The 19,766-nt window shown below is 42.1% G+C and overlaps 1 protein-coding gene across 2 annotated transcripts in view; it reads left to right on the forward strand.

Annotated features, from left to right (window-relative positions):
* ZDHHC9 (zDHHC palmitoyltransferase 9) overlaps positions 1–19,766 on the forward strand; it is a 39,832-nt gene that overhangs the window by 5,607 nt on the left and 14,459 nt on the right. For both annotated transcript variants that reach the window (XM_074392017.1, XM_074392018.1), the window contains 2 exons: positions 8,543–8,703; positions 14,474–14,632. In XM_074392017.1, the coding sequence (XP_074248118.1) occupies positions 8,543–8,703; positions 14,474–14,632 (320 nt within the window). The remainder of the gene's footprint in view (positions 1–8,542; positions 8,704–14,473; positions 14,633–19,766) is intronic.

Below are 19,766 nucleotides of genomic sequence, written 5' to 3' on the forward strand. Positions count from 1 at the left end.
TCACAGAGTAGAAATTTGGCCAAATTTCTACTCTGTGAATACTATGCCTCTTGCAACTCCAAGAACCTGAAATTCTGTATAACTCTGTGTCTGTCTGGAAGATTCAAACAGGAGATTATAGATTACCAGTAGGTAGCTATATTTAATATACTTGTATTAATGGTAAACGTATTTTAATTTAAAAGCAGAGCGAAATGGTATAATGCTCAAAGGATTTTCTAATTAATTCTTAGGGTGAGGTATTTAGGAAATGTGAGTGTGTATTGCCAGTTTCAGCTTTGATCACATGAACAATTTCCAGTTCTTTCTGCTCAAGCTCTGTCCAGCTTGTGTGATGAACACGTAGCTGCCAGCTACGCTTGGAGTGTCAGGACACTCTAACAGAATGACATTGACAACCTAGGAGCGATCCAGCTACTGAAAGGCTATCGTGGTATTCAGTCAAATTCAACTTCCTGATAAAGTGTGAGCCCAGAGAAAGGAATAAGTGCACTGTCTCCTGGAATTGGCGTCCAGCGTTCTCTTTTAGCTTTCTGACCAGGCCACTAGTGGGGTCAGGGTCCGCAGACTTTTCCTGTGGCAAGAATGACTGAGTTATTCTTGACTCCTGAAGCAGAAGCAGTTTGCTGCTATAATCAGTGCTTACGCTCTCACTGTGTCCTCTGTATATAAAGGGGATCTTATCAAGGCACTGTTAGACCAGATTCTGTCAGATTGATCCTCATTGGGGCTTTTGATGTATGTATTGGCAGAAGAGTCATTGAATTGGATGAACTGAAAACAGCTTTGTAACACTGCTTGGTAATCAATAGTCCCACTTTTCTAGCCTATCCAAATGCCACCCCTCTTTCAGATTCTTTCTTGAGTCTTTCTTCACGAAATCTTTCCAGTAATTTCTGCCTTCATTGGGCTAATTGTACACACCACTCATTCAACAAATAATCATCTGACGTTTCTTATATTTTGGATCTCTATGGTGATTATATTTCTCACTCTTGTTGTCCCCTGCAGCTAGTCTCTTTCAAGGTCAGAGACTACGTCCCATGACTGTGTAGCCCCTGCAGTGCTCTCTACCATGCCTTACGTAGAGTAGATGGCCAGTAAGTGTTGCTGAATTAAAACATTCTGGATGTTACTTAAAATTTCACAATCCTGACCCACAGAATCATAGGATGGTAAAGCTGGAAAGGGCTTTGGAGACTTATCTCCATCCTTGTGTGGGTGAGGAAACCAGGCCCACGGATGTGAGGTTCCTTCATCAAGATGAGTTGACCAGCCAATGTCTCTATACTGTTTCAAGGCTTTTTCTTCTAATTTCTACCTTTCATCTCATTGTTCATTGTTACCTTTTGGCTATGGAATCCTGAAGACACTCAAACGCACATGCTTTGGTAAAGCATACATAGTACCAAATACTAGACCAGCATATTCTGGATTCTTGGGAGCTAGTGTGTGTGTTACCCAATGGCATCTAGGCTCTTTGGGTCTCTCAAGCTTGTGCTCCTAGAAAATGAAGGCATCTTTGCAGAGAACTGATGGTATTATGGCGTGGCATTTGTGGCAGCCTTGCAGGAACAGGGAAGCCCATTAGAAGCCTTGTGAGTTAACGAGGGATCATCACTGCTGTAGCCACTCCTGGTCCCTGCTGTCAAGATGAGGATGTCTTGGAGAAAAGTCAAGCAATGTATGCTCCATACATTGTTACCTTGTGAGTTATCCTGATGAAAGGGAAAGTGTGGGCTGGGCATGGTGGCTCACGCCTATAACCCCAACACCTTGGGAGGCCGTGGCAGGTGGATCACTTGAGGTTCAGAGTTAGAGACCAGCCTGGCCCACATGGTGAAACCCTGTCTCTACTAAAAATACAAAAAATTAGCTGGCGTGGTGGTGGGCGCCTGTAATCCCAGCTACTTGGGAGGCGGAGGCAGGAGAATCGCTTGAACCAGGGAGGCGGAGGTGCAGTGAGCTGAGATCGTGCCATTGCTTTCTAGCCTTTGCAACTATAGCAAAACTCCATCACAAAAAGAAAGAAAGAAAGAAAGAAAAGAAACGACATGAAACGAAAGAGGCAGCGTGTCCTGGCAGACAGACGGAATAGGAAAAGCAGAGTTGATAATACGAACTTACTAGGTTTGAGGAGACATAAGACTATGCAGACCAAAGCCAAACTTTGACATGCCAGAATGTTAGTGCCCACAGTGACAAGGTCCAGGTTCCTGAAAAGCATCTTTAGGTGAGATTGGGAAGAGGAAAAAGCGACTATATTGTGCTCTCTAACCAAGAGTGCATTCTCTGGAGAATGGCTCTATGGAGGTCAGTCTTGGCTTTATCTAGCTTTGAATTCTGTCTGTGACTTGGCTAACCAAATGAGTTTGGAAAGGCATAGTTGTCTCTTTGATATCAGTCTGTTACAGTACTTAGCTAAACTTAACTTCCCAATAAAGTATGTTCCTTGAGGAAGAATTGGGTTGTGTCTCCTGAACAGTTTGCTTTCCTTTAATAATTCTTTTTTTTCCTCTTTTTTTTTTTTGAGATAGGGTCTCCCTCTGTTGCCCAGGCTGGAGTGCAGTGGCATGATCTTGGCTCACTGCAACCTCCGCCTCCTCAGCTCATACAGTCCTCCCAGCTCAGCCTCCCAAGTATCTAGGACTACAGGCATGAGCCATTATGCCTGACTAGCTTTTGTATTTTTGTAGAGACAGGATCTTGATATACTGCCCAGGCTGATCTTGAACCCCTGAGCTCAAGTGGCCTTGGCCTCCCAAAGTGCTGGGATTACAGGTGTGAGCCACCACGCCTGGCTCCTTTAATAATCCTTTATGGTTCTATCATTCAGAATTTCTCTACATTTTCAGCCTCTATTACCTTTTGTGGTAATGAGTTTCACATTGTCAGTCTCCACTGAATGCCTCTCCCATCTATTGAGGATGAGTCTTAATTAAATATAGTGATCCTCTGTTTTGGGAAAAGCAAGCTCAGAGAACAGGGATGTTCCTCAACGTGCTGACATCAGTTGAGATGTAATTGGGGGAAAGAAGAGACTCCTAAATCTCTCCTCAGAGATGCTGGAGCTGGTATTGTGCTTAAGAACAAAGGAGGTACCTTATGCTACTTGCAGTAGCAAGAAGCTAGCTAATTCAGGATAATCAATTAGCGGGATGCTTCTGGAATGGAGCGGAGAAGACAGGGGCCTTTTGATGGTGATTAGATAAAGTCAGTTAATGGAGAGCCTGGGAATACTGACCTGTGGAGTTTGGGGCATAATATAATAGGCAGCAGTGAAAGGTTCTAAGTTCTCAAGCAGGGATATATTGTAATTGAAATTGTAACTTTGTTATCATAACCGAAATTTGGAAACTACTGAGCAGGTTTGCCTGGATAGAGATTTTGATCTTCCTCTCTGAGAGGATGGCTTCTCACTTCAGAATTGAAAATGTCCCTGTTTGGTTAATTTTCTTTATTGCTACCGGAGCAAAAGAGCATTGTACATTTTTCTCTGACCTTCACATAGAAGTAAATCTGGAGGCTGATTGTAAATTATGTTGTTAGTGTTAAGGGAAGCTTTCCCTCTCAGCAGACTCTGAGGGTCATCAGAAGAATCTTGGAACAGTCTTATGGGTGGTTCTACATGTTTATTGTGTTCTGGAGGTAATGTCTTAGTCTGTTCTGGCTGCTGTAAGAAACTACCATTGACTGGGTGGCTTATAAACAACAGAAATGTATGTCTCACAGTTCTGGAGGCTGGCAAGTGCAAGATCAAGACGCCTGCAGGTTTGGTGACTGATGAAGGCCTGCTTTCTGGTTCATAGATGGCTGTCTTCTCTCTGTGTGTTCACATGGCCAAAGGAGCCAGGGAGCTTGCCAGGGTTTCTTATATAAGGGTGCTAATCCCATTCATGAGGGTGGAGCCTTAGGTGACCTAATCACTCACCAAAGGCCCCAGCTCCAAAATCCATCACATTGGATGTTAAGATTTCAACATATGAATTTTGCACGGATACAGACATTCAGCCAGTAGCAGGTAGGTAGTAAGAGGACAGATGGCCATCCATATCCGGGAGGTATTATGGCAAAGGCTTATTTATCTCATGTGTGACCAAAGAGTACCATGGGGCTTTGATCCTTGGGCCTTCTTCCTTAAAGCCATACTTACCAGCTGCTTCTGGAGCAGTTTCAGGCAGTCAGCAGCTCCCCTGCAGAGCTCTTCTCTGACCACTTACAGCCCGTAGAGGCTGAGTCACCATTCTTACACTTAACAGTCATTTTATTCTTTAGCTATTACATGTGTCAGTTATGTTTTCCCCAACAAAATTAACTCCTATTTCCCTTGTTCTTCATTTGTTAGACCAACAAATACTTGTTGGCTGACTGATTACACTGAGAAAAGAACAAACAAAAAATCAAAAACATAGCAGGAAAGCTATTAGGGAGACTTAGAAGCAGAGTATTGTACAGAACACCAATCCAAGCTGCCAATCTGTAAGGCATAGCTTACTGTCTGGATTCTTACCCCTTCTACTCATGAATCTCTTTTGAGTGTTTTCATGTGAATTGAAGTCTGTGTCATTATCATCACCCCTCCAGCGAACTAGCATGCTAGGGATGGGGGATGGGACGTGACACACCAGCCCAGCCTGGCACTGATGGTTACTGCTGGTCAGTACCATTATGCCGCCTGAGGGAACATGTGGGAGGCCAGTTGTCTAGTCCAGCTATGGTAGCCTGAGGACAGACAAGAAGTCGATAGAGGATGACTTAAAATGATGATATCTCTTCAGGTGGCAGAAAGGAAGACTTAGTTGGGACATGGTTGCATTTATAAAATTCACAAGGGAGAAAAGGAACTCTAATCCCCAAGAAGGAGGAAGGCCTCTTAGTACTTTGAAGACAGGAGAGTTCTGTTTTAAGTATATGGATATTATTATTCCAAGTAGTGACATAGATGGAATGTTCTAGGGAGTTTCAAAAACAATTAACTTGTGTTTGGGGCTTACATGTCTGATCTAGTCTCTTTTTTTTTTTGAGTCAGTCTTTCTCTGTCACCAGGCTAGAGTGCAGTGGTGCGATCTCAGCGTACTGCAACCTCCACCTCATGGGTTCAAGCGATTCTCCTGTCTCAGCTTCCTGAGTGAGCTGGGATTACAGGAGCGTGCCACCACGCCCAGCTAATTTTTGTATTTTTAGTAGAGATGGGGTTTCACCATGTTGGCCAGGATGGTCTTGAACTCGTGACCTCAGATGTTCCACCTGCCTCAGCCTCCCAAAATGCTGGGATTACAGGAGTGAGCCACCGAGCCCAGCTGATCCAGTTTTTATCTAAGACAAATTAGTGATGTTTGAGGATACTCCTGACTTTGGACATCTATATTGGGAATTACCACAGACTTTCACATAGCTTATTCTTGTCAGAGACAGACTTCCAGCTTATAGCAATTATGGGATTAGCCTCAGGTGATATTTTTGAAGTATTTTTAAAACAACAAAGATTTTATATGTCTATATCTGGTATACAATATGATGTTTTGATACATGTATACATTTGGAATAGTTAAATCAAGCTAATTAACGTATGTATTACTTTACGTACTTATCATTTTTTTAATGGTGAGAATGATTAAAATCTACTCTCCTAGCAATTTTCTAGTGTACAATGCAGTGTTATTAACCATAATCCCCATGCTGAGCAATACATCTCGTGAACTTATTCTTCCTTACTGAAATTTTATGTCCTTTGACACACATCTTCCCAAACTTCCCTTCCCAATACCCCCGGTGAGGGTTTTTTTAAATCATAACTTTTGAAGACAAACACTATGGGTTGTAGTTCACAATCGTCTTAGTGGCTGGCGCTTGAAGTTTCCCCTTACTCAGAGTGGAAAGGCCTGCTGGTTCCACATCTGGCTTCCCAGCCACACCCACTCACTAGAGACGATTGGCTGCCAATAGCCTCATCTCTGGAGGAGAACAATACAATAGGCCTGTTGTGTACTTGTTGACATACAGAGTGGATTGTTTTAGCAGGTGCAGAAGATGGTCTGTGTGGAGATTACAGAGACCTTTATCCTTGATGGCGTAGCGTAATTGAAATCTAAGCTGGCCTTTGTCTGGCCTACAAGCAGGTGTTGGAACTGGACTTAGTTAAGCTCGGGTCCTTCTGTGCAGCCAGGCGGCATTAATGTAGAATTTTTTTAGGGTCGTTCTACTCACTCTGTATCTTTTACCTTTAATAAAAAAATAAAACTCTCTTTGGTGGCCAATCAGATAGATCTGATTCTTTTAAGGCCTTTGATTGGAGACTATACATCCACGGTAGTTTGAGTCCTGGAGACATTACTTCTTTGTTTTCAAGAATTATCTTAGAGATGGGCAGTGGCTGGGAGGATGCCTGTTTGCTGTTAACGTGGTGATTTCACTTGGCTTGTTCATGAAATGAAGCCTCATGCTCCTCCTGCATACTTTGGGTTCCTGATAAGTGGTGATTTTTGCTTCTGAATTTCCTTTTTGGTTAATCTGTACCAGTGAAAAGGAGTAGTGGAAAAGAGGGTAATCCACAAGCTAGTGATGTGTAAGAGCCTTAATTACCCTGAACTCGCCTGCCAGATCCTTCAGTTCTCCAACTTTCCCCCCCAACTCTTGGCTTTTAGGAGAAGGAAGCAAATCATTAAAAAGCAACTTAAAATGAAGGATTTTGTTTAAAATAAGCAAGCATACTTTTGCACTGACCTAGAAAAAAATAATAATAATAAGCAAGCAAGCAAGCAAACAAGAAAGGCACTAAAAGCATCCTCCAGGTTCAGTGCATATATTCACCTTCATGACAAAATGCTTAGCCTGATATAAAACTTGGCTTGTGTTCCCCCACGCAATTGTGTGTGTGGCAGGGAGCTAGGGGGGACCTCAGGAGGGTTGTTCCGAAACTACGGTGAATATATAACCGGGGGTTAAACGTTTACTTAACCCCCATGCTGATGAGGTAAGCGTTTTTCTTAGCTTACTTTCTCTGCTCTCCCTCTGCTCCTTGCTCATCCACTTAAAGTCTGCCTCCAAGTGAAAACTCCGTTTTCAAGGGGAAATGTGCCTCAGGAGGAGGAGGACAAAAATAGGTCAGTGATAACTCTCATTACATATTCCTATTTGTTTTGTTTGAAATTCAGTTCAGATCAACAAGTATTTGTTGATAACTTCTTTGTTCCCTTACTTGTATTAAGCTCTGAGAGGTACAGAATCATGATGATAACGTTAATAGCTAACATTTTACTTACTGTTTGGTGTTTATCGTGTGTCAAGTGCAGTTCTAAGCACTTTATTTATACTAGTGCATTTGATCCACACAGTGACCTCATCAAGTACTGTCAGTATCCTCATTTTATGGATAAGGTGACTGAAGTTAATTAAGTCATCCAACTACGAGCTGGTAGAGCCAGAATTCAAACCAGAGCATTTCCAGTCCAATAAGACTAGGTCCTTGCTCTTAGGAAGTCCAGTTGAGGGACATGCCATCAACATACTGAGAAATAGCTAGGAAATAATGCAAGACTCTGAAAGTGAGGACCACAGGGAGTAGAGAAGCGAGAGATTAGTGCAGCTTAGCATAAGCCTTTTGGAGGAGGTAAGAATTCTCCAGATCTCAGATTCTTCATCTATCAAATGGGTATAGTAGAATCTATTTCATAAATTTAGTGTGAGAATTGGATGGGAGGGCGGATGATATAGATGAAGAGCCTATTGCAGTGCCTGGCTTATGGTGAGCACTCAATAAATTATAGTCGCCATGATGACAATGATGATATTGATGTCTCTGGCACCGGAAAGATGAGTAGAGTTGGGATATCCAGAGAGGAAGAGAAATAGCTTGCCAGGTGCATTATGAGGAAAGTGGGGAGTGAACGTGATGTTGGGAAGGGGTACTAAGGAGAAATGATTTTCTTATTCTCTTGCTGATGGTCATTAGCCACTTATTAGCTGAGCTAATTGAGGAGACCAGAGGAATGGATGTTGCAGAGTCAGTGAACAGCCCCGAAGGTTTTCACTGGTCTTGAAGCATGCTGAGATACTCTCTGTCTGAGACTGTGAACCTGCTTTCTGGTTGGTCCTCATCTTTTCTCTCTCCTCATCAAGCTCTACCTGAATGCCAGATCAGTGGATATGAAAATCCTTGGACATTCCCAGAGTGAGATCAACCTGCATTGCTTACAAATTCAGGCTCAGTTGCTTCCCTGTTCTTAGCAGGTGTGAGCCTTTTCTGAGGCAGAGGAAATGTACCTCCCAGTGGGCTGATAGGAGAGACTGGACTTGAGGGTAAGGGAGGGTCCTTGAGACTGTCTTGTTTATGTTATAGGTGGCAGCCATCAATTATTTGTTGTGCTTCTACTATAGGTAGAGACATATGTTAGGAGTTTTGGGTAATTCAAGAGAAGAAACATGGTCCCTGCTCTTGAGGTGCTGCTCATTCTATTGTGGAGGCCAGACTGACATACTGGTAACAATTGGGGATCAACATAGGGTAGGTATCATTAAATGTTGAATTGCCTCCTTTTTTCAGGTGCCGCTACCTGGCTGTTCAGCTGTCTCCTGCCATCCCTGTGTTTGCTGCCATGCTCTTCCTTTTCTCCATGGCTACGCTGTTGAGGACCAGCTTCAGTGACCCTGGAGTGATTCCTCGGGCGCTACCAGATGAAGCAGCTTTCATAGAAATGGAGATAGGTAAGTCTCCCAACCAGTTGGCAAGGTGCTGTGTAGTGGGTGGCTCTAATCAGTAAGAGAAAGGAATCATAATAGTAGTTGCAGATTAATAGTCACTTCTAGCCTTTTCTCTCTCAGATTCTGAATCTGAGATCATGACCACCTTGTAAATTTGGTAAGGCAGGTTTAGCAGCAGTCTAAAGTCATAGACTTTGTCCTTTGCTGCATTGGGTCAGATTTCAGGAAGGATTTGTTACCAAGGTCCTGCGGTATTGTTCCCAAGAGGAGGGTTTTTTTTTTTTTTTACTTTTTGGGGGGAGGTGGTCACCAACACATTTTTTTTGAAGCAATGAAAGCACAGATTTATTGAAACAAAAGTACACTCCACAGAGTGGGAGGGGGCTTGAGCAAGTGGCTCAAGAGCCACTTTAGGTTTTTTGATGAAAGCTGTAAACCTTCTTCCCATAAAAATGTCCTTATATGCATGTACATGTACACAATTTTGGATGTAATTTCAGGGATTCATAGGTCTTCTGAAGTACATTCATGTCCCTCCCAACCAGGAAGTCCTGCTTTAGGCCTGGCGCGGTGGCTCATGCTTATAATACCAGCACTTGGGAAGGCTGAAGTGGGCAGATCACTTGAGGTCGGGAGTTCAAGACAGCTTGGCCAACATGGTGAAACCCCATCTCTACTAAAAATACAAAAATTAGATGGGCGTGGTGGTGCATGCCTGTAATTCCAGCTGCTCAGGGGGCTGAGGCGGGAGAATTGCTTGAACCCGGGAGGCAGAGGTTGCAGTGAGTCTAGATTGCGCCACTGCACTCCAGCCTGGCCAACATAGTGAGAGTCTGTCTCAAAAAAAAAAAAAAAAAAAAAAAGAAAGAAAGAAAAAGAAAGAAAAGAAAAGAAAAGAAAAACCAAAAACCCCTGCTTTAGGGGAACATGCAACATGAAAGAGGGTAGCTGTGGTGCCAAGAACCACTGAGAATTCTAGGAAGGGTACAAGAAGCAATTGCAGGCTCTGTAGAGTTCAGACTGCCATTCAGGATAAGGATCTTTGGTACACAGATGAAGTGCTACATTATCTAGGAGCCAGGGTAGCTTCATGAATTGAAGCAGAACCATCCCAGGGCCAGAAGAGAAGATATCCTGGGAGCTCACAGTGAGGAAGAAAGACTATGATGCAAGTACTGGGAGGGAGTGGGAGCCCACCAGATCAACAGCAGTGCCTACCTAAGTCGTTCTCAGGTTTGATAACTAGGTAGCTTGAGTCAGCATCCAAGGTAGACAGAGGAAATAAAAGGGACCCAGGACTTGTAAGACTAAGAAGCTGTGCCAGTAGAGCACCAATCTGTGGCTAGCCTTTAGTTCTTTGACAGTGCTTTGAAGGCTTCTATGTATTTCTTTTTTCTTTTTCTTTTCGAGACACAGTTTCACTCTGCCCCACAGGCTGGAGTGCAGTGGTATGATCTCGGCTCACTGCGACCTCCACCTCCCAGGTTCAAGTGATTCTCGTGCCTCAGTCTACCGAGTAGCTGGGATTACAGGCACCCGCCACCACGCCTGGCTAATTTTTGTATTTTTAGTAGAGAAGGGGTTTCACCATATTGGCCAGGCTGGTCTTGAACCCCCAACCTCAACTGATCTTCCCGCCTTGGCCTCCCAAGGTGCTGGGATTACAGATGTGAGCCACCACACTGGCCCATGTATTTCTTTTGTTTATTTTAGCTGTGTTTTCTCTTAGGCTTCTGAATGGATTTCATTTTGAAAAATTTCAGCCTATTTTAGTTGAGCTAAGGAGAAATGGGTTTGTGCACATGTGAGCTAGAACTCTTTAGGGGTGGGGTGAGGGTGGGGATAGTGGGAAGAGAGCACAGGCGACATGTGCTGGCACAGCTGGAGTTCTGGGGAGACATGATAGAATTAGGAGTAGTTAGGAGCAAGATGGTGAGGAAGAGTGGTGCGTGCTGTTTTCTCTCCATCTGGGTTGTTCTTTTCCAGTTCCCTTCCCATTCACATATGGAGAAACTGAGGGTCAAGGCAGTACCTTGACTTGTTTCTTGCCTCGTACAGCAGGTTGTTAACAAAGTTAGCTCTTTTCTGCCCGATCACTGGGCCTGGGGCCCAGACTCAAGCTGTCACACTGTGGCCTCTGCATTTAGCATGTTTCTCGCAATAGAAGAGTACATTTTTCAGTTCATATGTATGTTTATGTTAGCAAGTTTTTGTCATCTTATATTCAGTCCTGTCCTGGGTATGCTGTGAGTGGGGGATGGGGAGAGAAGTCATGTGATGCCCTTACCTGATACGGCCTCCTGGGGAAGGTGAACCATGAACCCTGTCTCCCAGGTGCCCTCATGGAAACCATGTGCGTAGAATATTAAGGTGGCATGCTGGTACTTATCCTCTAATGAATAGCTGTCCTCATCGTTTTAAGACTTGTGACACACTGTTATTGTTTGATTTCACAGCATCCACCCTACTCCACAAAAAAAGGAAAAATGTTCCATATGGCAGATATTTTTAAAATCAAAGTGAATTGAAAAATACTCTGTTTTTAGAATTATACTGCATGGCGAGGGTGCCATGAGACAGGCACTCTCATGTGCTGCGGATGGGCAGGCATGCAAATTCATATGGTCTGTCTGGGAAGCAGTTTGGCAATAAGTAATACGGACTTTAAAGGGTCGTAGCCTTTGACCCAGTAGTTCTACTTCTATTATTTTATTTTGTTTTGAGAAGAGTCTGGCCCTGTCGCCCAGGCTGGAGTGCAATGGCGTGATCTCTGCTCACTGCAACCTCTACCTCCTGGGTTCAAGTGATTCTCCTGCCTCAGCCTCCTGAGTAGCTGGGATTACATGTGCACGCCACCATGCCTGGCTAGTTTTTTTTTCTATCTTTAGTAGAGACGGGGTTTCACCATGTTGGCCAGGCTGGTCTTGAACTTCTGACCTCATGATCTGCCCGCCTCGGCCTCCCAAAGTGCTGGGCGTGAGCCACCGTGCCCGGCCCATTAGTTCTACTTCTCTAAGGGTTTAGCTAAAGGAGATAAACAGAGATTTTTACAAATTACTGTAGAAGGATTTTTGGTGCATCCTTTTTTCTTTTTCTCTTTCTTTTAAATATGAGTAGCTATTTTAATGCCGGCAACTTCATGTATTACTGCTTAGACTTCAACATTTTCTTTTTTTCTTTCTGTTTTAGGAATTAATTTTAACAGATGAATATGTTCTTGGAAGGGAGGAGGGGACTAGGATTGAGGTGGTGATCCAAGGGGATTTAAGCTTTGATCTATAATGTTTTAAATTTTTACATGTAACGCCACCTAAATGGCAGAAAACCAGACACAAATGCCCAACAATATGGAATATTTAAATAAATCATATATGATGGACTATTACCAGTGTTATGTTTTAGAAAAAATTAACAATGAGAAAATGTCCACCATATATAATATTAAGTAAATACTTCACGGTACAAAATTGCATTTATAATATGATCTCAATTTTTTTTTAAATTATGAATGTTTACCTGTTAATAGAAGATTAGGGTGGGTATGGTGGCTCGTGCCTGTAATCCCAGCACTTTGGGAGGACGAGACAGGTGGATCACAAGGTCAGGAGTTCAAGATCAGCCTGGCCAATATAGCGAAACCCCATCTCTATTAAAAATAAAAAAAAGTTAGCTGGGTAGTGGCACGCACCCGCACCTGTAGTCCCAGCTACCTAGGAGCCTGAGACAGAAGAATCGCTTGAACCTGGGAGGTAGAGGTTGCAGTGAGCCAAGATTGCACCACTGCATTCCAGCCTCGGAGACAGAGTGAGACTCTGTCCCCCGCACCCCCCCCCTCCAAAAAAAAAAAAGATTAGAAGAAAATATACAAAAAATATAAATATCTCTGAGCTGAGAGACTGTCACTGATTTTTATGTTTTCTTATTTATATTTTCTGTTTTTTCTAAATTTTTTTTTAATTTTGAGATGGAGTCTTGCTCGTTCTCTCACCCAGGCTGGAGTGCAGTGGTGTGATCTTGGCTCACTGCAACCTTTGCCTCCCGGGTTCAAACCATTCTTCTGCCTCAGCCTCCTGATTAGTTGGGATTAAAGATGCACGCCACCATGACTGGCCAAATTTTGTGTTTTTAGTAGACATGGGGTTTCACCACATTGGCTAGGCTGGTCTTGAACTTACAATCTCAGGTAATCCACCTGTCTTGGCCTCCCAAAGTGTTGGGATTACAGGCACGAGCCACCACATCTGGCCCTATTCTGGTTTTTTTCCCTAAAATTTTTACAATAAGCAAGCATTGCTTTTGTTTCAGTAACTGTTTTTGTAAGTATTACCAGTCTTTTTGCATGCATATATTTTATGTTTGCAAGATCAAATTGTTTTAAACATACTGCTTTTTAACATACATGTTCATGTTGCCGTATATTGTATTTTCCTGTTTTCGCCATTTTTTTGTCTATATCATTTTTAATGGCTGCATAGTATTCCATTCTATGCACATAACATAATTTTCTTAACCAATCTCCTATTGTGACATTGAAGTTATTTTTAGTTTTTCACCATCGAAAGGAACTCTGTGACAAATATCCTTATATAAACATCTTTTGCATATCTCATTATAATTTTGATACGTTTCTAGAAGTAGACTCGCTAGGTAAATGAGTATACACATTTAAAACTTTGGTAGCTGGTTGGGCACTGTGGCTCATGCCTATAATCCCAGCACTTTGGGAGGCTGAGGCAGGCAGATAACTTGAGGTCAGGAGTTGAGACCAGTCTGGCCAACATGGTGAAACCCCATCTCTACTAAAAATACAAAAATCAGCTGGACATGGTGGTGGGCCCCTGTAGTCTCAGCTACTCTGGAGGCTGAGGCAGGAGAATCACTTGAACCTAGAAGACAGAGGTTGTAGTGAGCCAAGATTGAGGTCGCGCCACTGTATTCCAGCCTGGGCGACAGAGCGACTCCGTCTTAAAAGAAAAAAAAAGTTTAGTAGCCACTGCCATATTGCTTACTGATAAGGTATAAGAATGACCTTTCCTCACCCTTGCTAACATGAGATATTTTTATTCTTTTTAGTATCTTTTAATGTGATAGCTAGAAATGGTATCTTTGTGGTTTAATTTTTATTTCTCTGATCATTAGTGAAATTGGATGTTTTCATTTAATGTATTTTTAGCTATTTTTTAATGAATGCTTTTCTTTGTAATCAGAAAAAAATCCTTGAAGAAACACTTTTTCTTTCTCTCTCTCTCTCTTTTTTTAAAAAATTTGAGACAGAGTCTCGCTCTGTCACCAGGTCGGAGTGCAGTGGCGTGATCTTGGCTCACTGCAACCTCCGCCTCCTGGGTTCAAGTGATTCACCTGCCTCAGCCTCCCAAGTAGCTGAGACTACAGGCACATGCTACCACCCCCAGCTAATTTCTTTAATTTTTATTTTTATTAGAGACGGGGTTTCACCATGTTGGCCAGGATGGTCTTGATCTCTTGACCTTCTGATCTGCCGCCTTGGCCTCCCAAAGTGCTGGGATTACAGGCATGAGCCACCACGCCCAGCCAGAAACACTTTTTCATATGTATACAGCAGGACCGCATGCACTTATTGGAGTTTTATGGGCATATTCTGTGATGTCGAATGTCTAGTCTGTAAATGCTTGCCTAGAGAAGACAGTGGGCTTAGAGAACCTTTGAATGCCCGCATTGGTTTTGCAAAGGTGGTGAGACTTTTGGGCTCAAATAATGGCTAGCTGCGATGTTAACTGTGTTTATTGGTTTACAGAAGCTACCAATGGTGCAGTGCCCCAGGGCCAGCGGCCACCCCCTCGTATCAAGAATTTCCAGATAAACAACCAGATTGTGAAACTGAAATACTGTTACACATGCAAGATCTTCCGGCCTCCCCGGGCCTCTCATTGCAGCATCTGTGACAACTGTGTGGGTGAGTAAACCCACAGGGACACTGCCTAGGGAAAAGGCTGAGTTGAACAAGAAAGTCAGGGTGGTCACCAATTCTTGGGAGAAACCAGTGGAGAAGGGAAGATATTTAGATGGGAAATGAGCTAGATTTAGAGAGGAAATTTAGATAGGCAACAAGCTCCTGAAAAACTGCAAATCAGCTGTACTTGTGTACATCAAATCACAATTTAGATATCCTCTAGCCTAAAATTTACAGCAACCTCTTCAGTAAATGGGAAAAAGAAACTTTACCTGTTTTTCAAATTTAGATTTTCCTCTGCTGGATTTTCATGTGGGGCCCATCTTACATAGTGGGAGGAGACTCCTAGTCCACTGGAGGGCAGTATTGAGGAAGGAAGGCCTGTCTAAGATGCAACCCAAGAAGAGGAAAGTTGCTAGCGTTTATTGAGTTTCTACTACATATTGGGCACTGTGCTAAGTGATTTACCTTTCTCTCATTTAAAACTTGTAACAGCCCCGTGAGATTGGTATTATCCCTATTTTACAGATGAGGAAATAGGTGAAGCACCAGTATGTAAGTTCACATAATTAGTATGAGATAAGCCTAGAGCAGGTCTGATTCCAAAATGCTGCTTTCTTCTTTCTGCTGCTGCTGCAAAAGGGTCAGGTGTATGTGCACATAATACAGTGGTCTGTGCTTCCAGCCACATATATGTGGCTTTGTTGTAATCACTACCTACTGTGTGCTGAACGCTAGTAAAGATGAGAAACAGGCCATAAGGATTCCTGTTGAGGCCGGGCACGGTGGCTCATGCCTGTAATCCCAGCACTTTGGGAGGCTGAGGTGGGCGGATCACGAGGTCAGGAGATCAAGACCATCCTGGCCAACATAGTGAAACCCCATCTCTACTGAAAATACAAAAATTAGCTCAGTGTGGTGGCATGCGCCTGTAGTCCCTTGGGAAGCTGAGGCAGGAGAATCGCTTGAACCTGGGAGGTGGAGGTTGCAGTGAGCTAAGATCGCGCCACTGCACTCCAGCCTGGTGCTGGTGACACAGCGAGACTCCATCTCAAAAAAAAAAAAAAAAAAAAAAATTCCTGTTGATAAGCCTATATGTGCAGTTGCTTACATCGTCACTAGGCATACTTCTAACACTCTTTTTTAAAATTCCTTTTTCTTGAGCTCCCACGATTGGATAATATTCTTTCTGAATGCCATGTGGGATTCTGACGGCATTGCTTTCCTCTTACTAGCCAATTCTTCAGACAAAGATTGGGAGAGACATTTTGCTTTATATGGTAAAAAAGCTATATGGTGCGCTCTTTGGAGCACATATACTAAAAAATGTAGATAAGATTTTTATAAATCAAAACCCATTTTATTACTATTATTATTATTTTATTTTACTTTAAGTTCCAGGATACATTCACGGAATGTGCAGATTTGTTATATAGGTATACATGTGCCATGGTGGTTTGCTGCACCTGTCAACCTGCTGTCTAGGTTTTAAGCCCTGCATGCGTTAGGTATTTGTTCTAATGCTCTCCCTTTTCACCCCACCCCCAACAGGCCCCAGTGTGTGTTATTCCCCTCCCCGTGCCTATATGTTCTCATTGTTCAACTCTTATGAGTGAGAATATGTGGTATTTGTTTTTCTGTTCCTGTGTTAGTTTGTTGAGAATGATGGTTTCCAGCTTCATCCATGTCCCTGCAAAGGACATGATCTCATTTTTTATGGCTGCATAGTATTCCATGGTGTATATGTGCCACATTTTCTTTATCCAGTCTATCAGTGATGGGCTTTTGGGTTGGTTCCAAGTCATTGCTATCGTAAATAGTGCTGCAGTAAACATGTGTGCATGTGTCTTTATGGTAGAATGATTTATAATCCTTTGGATATATACTCAGTAATGGGATTGCTGTGTCAAATGGTATTTCTGGTTCTAGATCCTTGAGGAATCGCCACACTGTCTTCTACAATGGCTGAACTAATTTACACTCCCACCAACAGTATAAAAGCATTCCCATTTCTCCACAGCCTCGTCATTAAAAACTCATTTTGAATGAAGCAGGAAAGTTGTTATTTAAAGAAGGTGTATACCCAGTCATGGGATTGCTGGGTCAAATGGTATTTCTGGTTCTAGGTATTTGAGGAATCGCCACACCATCTTCCACAATGTTACATTCCCAGCAACAATAGTGTTCCTATTTCTCTGCAACCTCGTCAGCATTTGTTGTTTTTGACTTTTTAAACATTGCCATTCTAACTGCCATGAGATGCTATCTTAGTGTGGTTTTAATTTGCATTTCTCTAATGATCAGTGGTGTTGGGCTTTTTTTAAATATGTTTGTTGGCTACAAGGATGTCTTCTTTTGAGAACAATGGGAACACATGGACACAGGAGGGGAACAACACACACCGGGGCCTGTTGGTGGGTGGGGAGGGGAGGGAGAGCATTAGGAAAAGTAGCTAATGCATGCTGCGCTTAATACATAGATGATGGGTTGATAGGGGCAGCAAACCACCATGGCACACTTTTACCTATGTAACACACCTGCACATCCTGCACACATACCCCAGAACTTAAAAAAAAAAAAAAAAAAAAAAAGATCTGATGTGAGGTAAAATTCCCTTTCCTTATTAATATTCTTAACTATAAACAACTCGTACAAATCAACTTTTTCAAAGCACTAACATTGCAGAAAAATAGAGACAGTTCATAAAAATATAATTGGCTAGTTATAATGACTAATAGTCAAAGAAATGATTTCAGGACGCTTTTTTTTTTTTTTTTGAGACAGACTCTCACTCTTTTTCGCAGTCTGGAGGGCAGTGGCATGATCACAGCTCGCTGCAGACTCAACCTCCTTGGCTCAGGTGATCCTCCCACCTCAGTCTTCCAAGTAGCTGAGACTACAGGCATGTACCACCATGCCTGGCTATTTTTTTTTTTTTTTTTTTAATTTTTTTGTAGAGGTGGCTTTTTCCTATGTTGCCCAGGCTGGTCTCAAACTCCTGGGCTCAAGCAATCCACAACCTCCCAAAGTGTTGTGATTACAGGCATGAGCTACTACCCCCAGCCCAAGATGCTTTTTTAAATCTAGAAAATAAGCAAGGAAAACCTGATAATGTTTATTCTTCCACTAGTAAGGGTGTAAATTGGAACAAAACTTTTTGGAAGGCAACCTAAGATTAATCAAAAGCCTTAAAACATCTATACCTTTTGATGCCAGTGATTCCATTTCTAGGGAATCTATCCCATAAAATCAGAGATGTGGTAAAATATTTAGGGGTGGAATTGTTTAACTCAGGATTATTATGACAATTAAAAGTTGAAAATAACCTAATCGTCTACAATAGGAGAGTAGTCAAATAAATTATAGGACCTGGCGAAGTGACTCACTCCTATAATCCCAGCACGTTGGGAGGCCGAGGAGGGCAGATCACTTGAGGCCAGAAGTTTGAGACCAATCTGACCAACATGGTGAAACCTTGTCTCTACTAGAAAATACAAAAATTAGCCAGGCATGGTGACGTGTACCTGTAATCTCAGCTACTCAGGTGGCTGAGGCACAAGAATCAAGAACCCATGAGGTGGAGGCTGCAGTGAATGGAGATTGTGCCACTGCACTCCAGCCTGGGTGACAGAGCGAGACTCCCTCTAAAAAAAAAAAAAAATAGATAAATAAATAAATTATAGGACATTCCTACATTAGACTAACGGGAAGAGTTCATACCAGAAAGCTAAATGACATAAAGCAGGAGATAGGCTACATTTACAGTGTGAAGTCAGTTACCTGTTTTTAAAAAATATAATGATATATAAGGAAATATGCAAGGAAATACAGGAAATATACTACATTTTTTATGGTTTATTATCTATAGATTATGGGATTATGAGTGATTTTTTTCCTTCATTTTTTATATGCCATCCTCCCTTACTGTGATTCCATCATTTTTCTTTTTATTTTTTCAAGTTTACTATAATGAGCATGTATTACTTGTATTATCAGAAAAGATGTGATTTAAAATACTGTAAAAAATATATATGTGTTTAACCATTCTTCTCTATACCTTTTTTCCCTTTCCTGAAAAGATGTAGCCTCCTCAGCAGGGGATAAACCATTTTTACAGCCTTATTTTCTGACCAGTACACAGCTCACTGTTCTTTCAAATCGATGTATTTTATTCTTTCATAGTCTTCTATTCATCAAAATAACACATGTTCATTGTAGAAAATATGGGAAGTGCAGAATGTATAAATAAAACTTAATTCTAAATTCACTCTTCATTTTGCTGTATTTCCTTCCAGTGTTTCTGCAAAATTGGACTGTAACATGATAGAGTTTTTAATCCTGCTTTTGTCATTTAACATTCTATCCTGAGCATTTTTCTGCATCTTTAATAAATGTTTCTTTAATATATTATTTTAATGACTGCATAATCCATCATATGGCTATATTCAAGTTTATTTAGGCAGTCTTCTGTCATTAGACATTATTCCCTTTTGCATTTTATTCATTGTTATAACACTGTAATCATAATTATTAACCTTAAGGATGTGGAACAATTGGAACCTTCATACATTTCTGATGAGAATGTAAAATCATGCAGCTGCTGTGGAACAGTTTGGTGGTTCCTCAAAAAGTTAAACATAGAATTACCACATGAGCCAGCAATTCTACTCCTGGGTGTATGTCTATATTAGTCTGCTTGGGTTGCCATAACAAAATACCACAGACAGGGTGGCTTAGACAACGGGAATTATTCTCTCACAATTCTGGAGACTGGAAGTCCAAAATAGAAGTGCAAGAAGGGTTGGTTTCTGGTGAGGCCTCTCTCCCTGGCTTGCAGATGGCCACCTTCTTGCTGTGTTCTCACGTGACCTTTTCTCTGTGCTAACACACGACCGGTGTCTCATACTCTCCTTACAAGGACACCAGTCCCACTGGATTAGGACCCCACCCAGATGACCTCATTTAACTTTAGTTACCTCCTTAAAGTTTCTGCCTCCAAGTACAACTACATTGGGAGTTAGGGCTTCAACATATGAAACCAGGGAGTAGGGGTACAATTCATTCCATAGCAATACTCAAAAGAATTGACAACAGAGACTCAAAACTTACTTGTACACGGGTGTTCATGGCATCATTA

This window comes from Saimiri boliviensis, chromosome X (assembly GCF_048565385.1).
Source record: "Saimiri boliviensis isolate mSaiBol1 chromosome X, mSaiBol1.pri, whole genome shotgun sequence".
NCBI classification, from domain to species: domain Eukaryota; kingdom Metazoa; phylum Chordata; class Mammalia; order Primates; family Cebidae; genus Saimiri; species Saimiri boliviensis.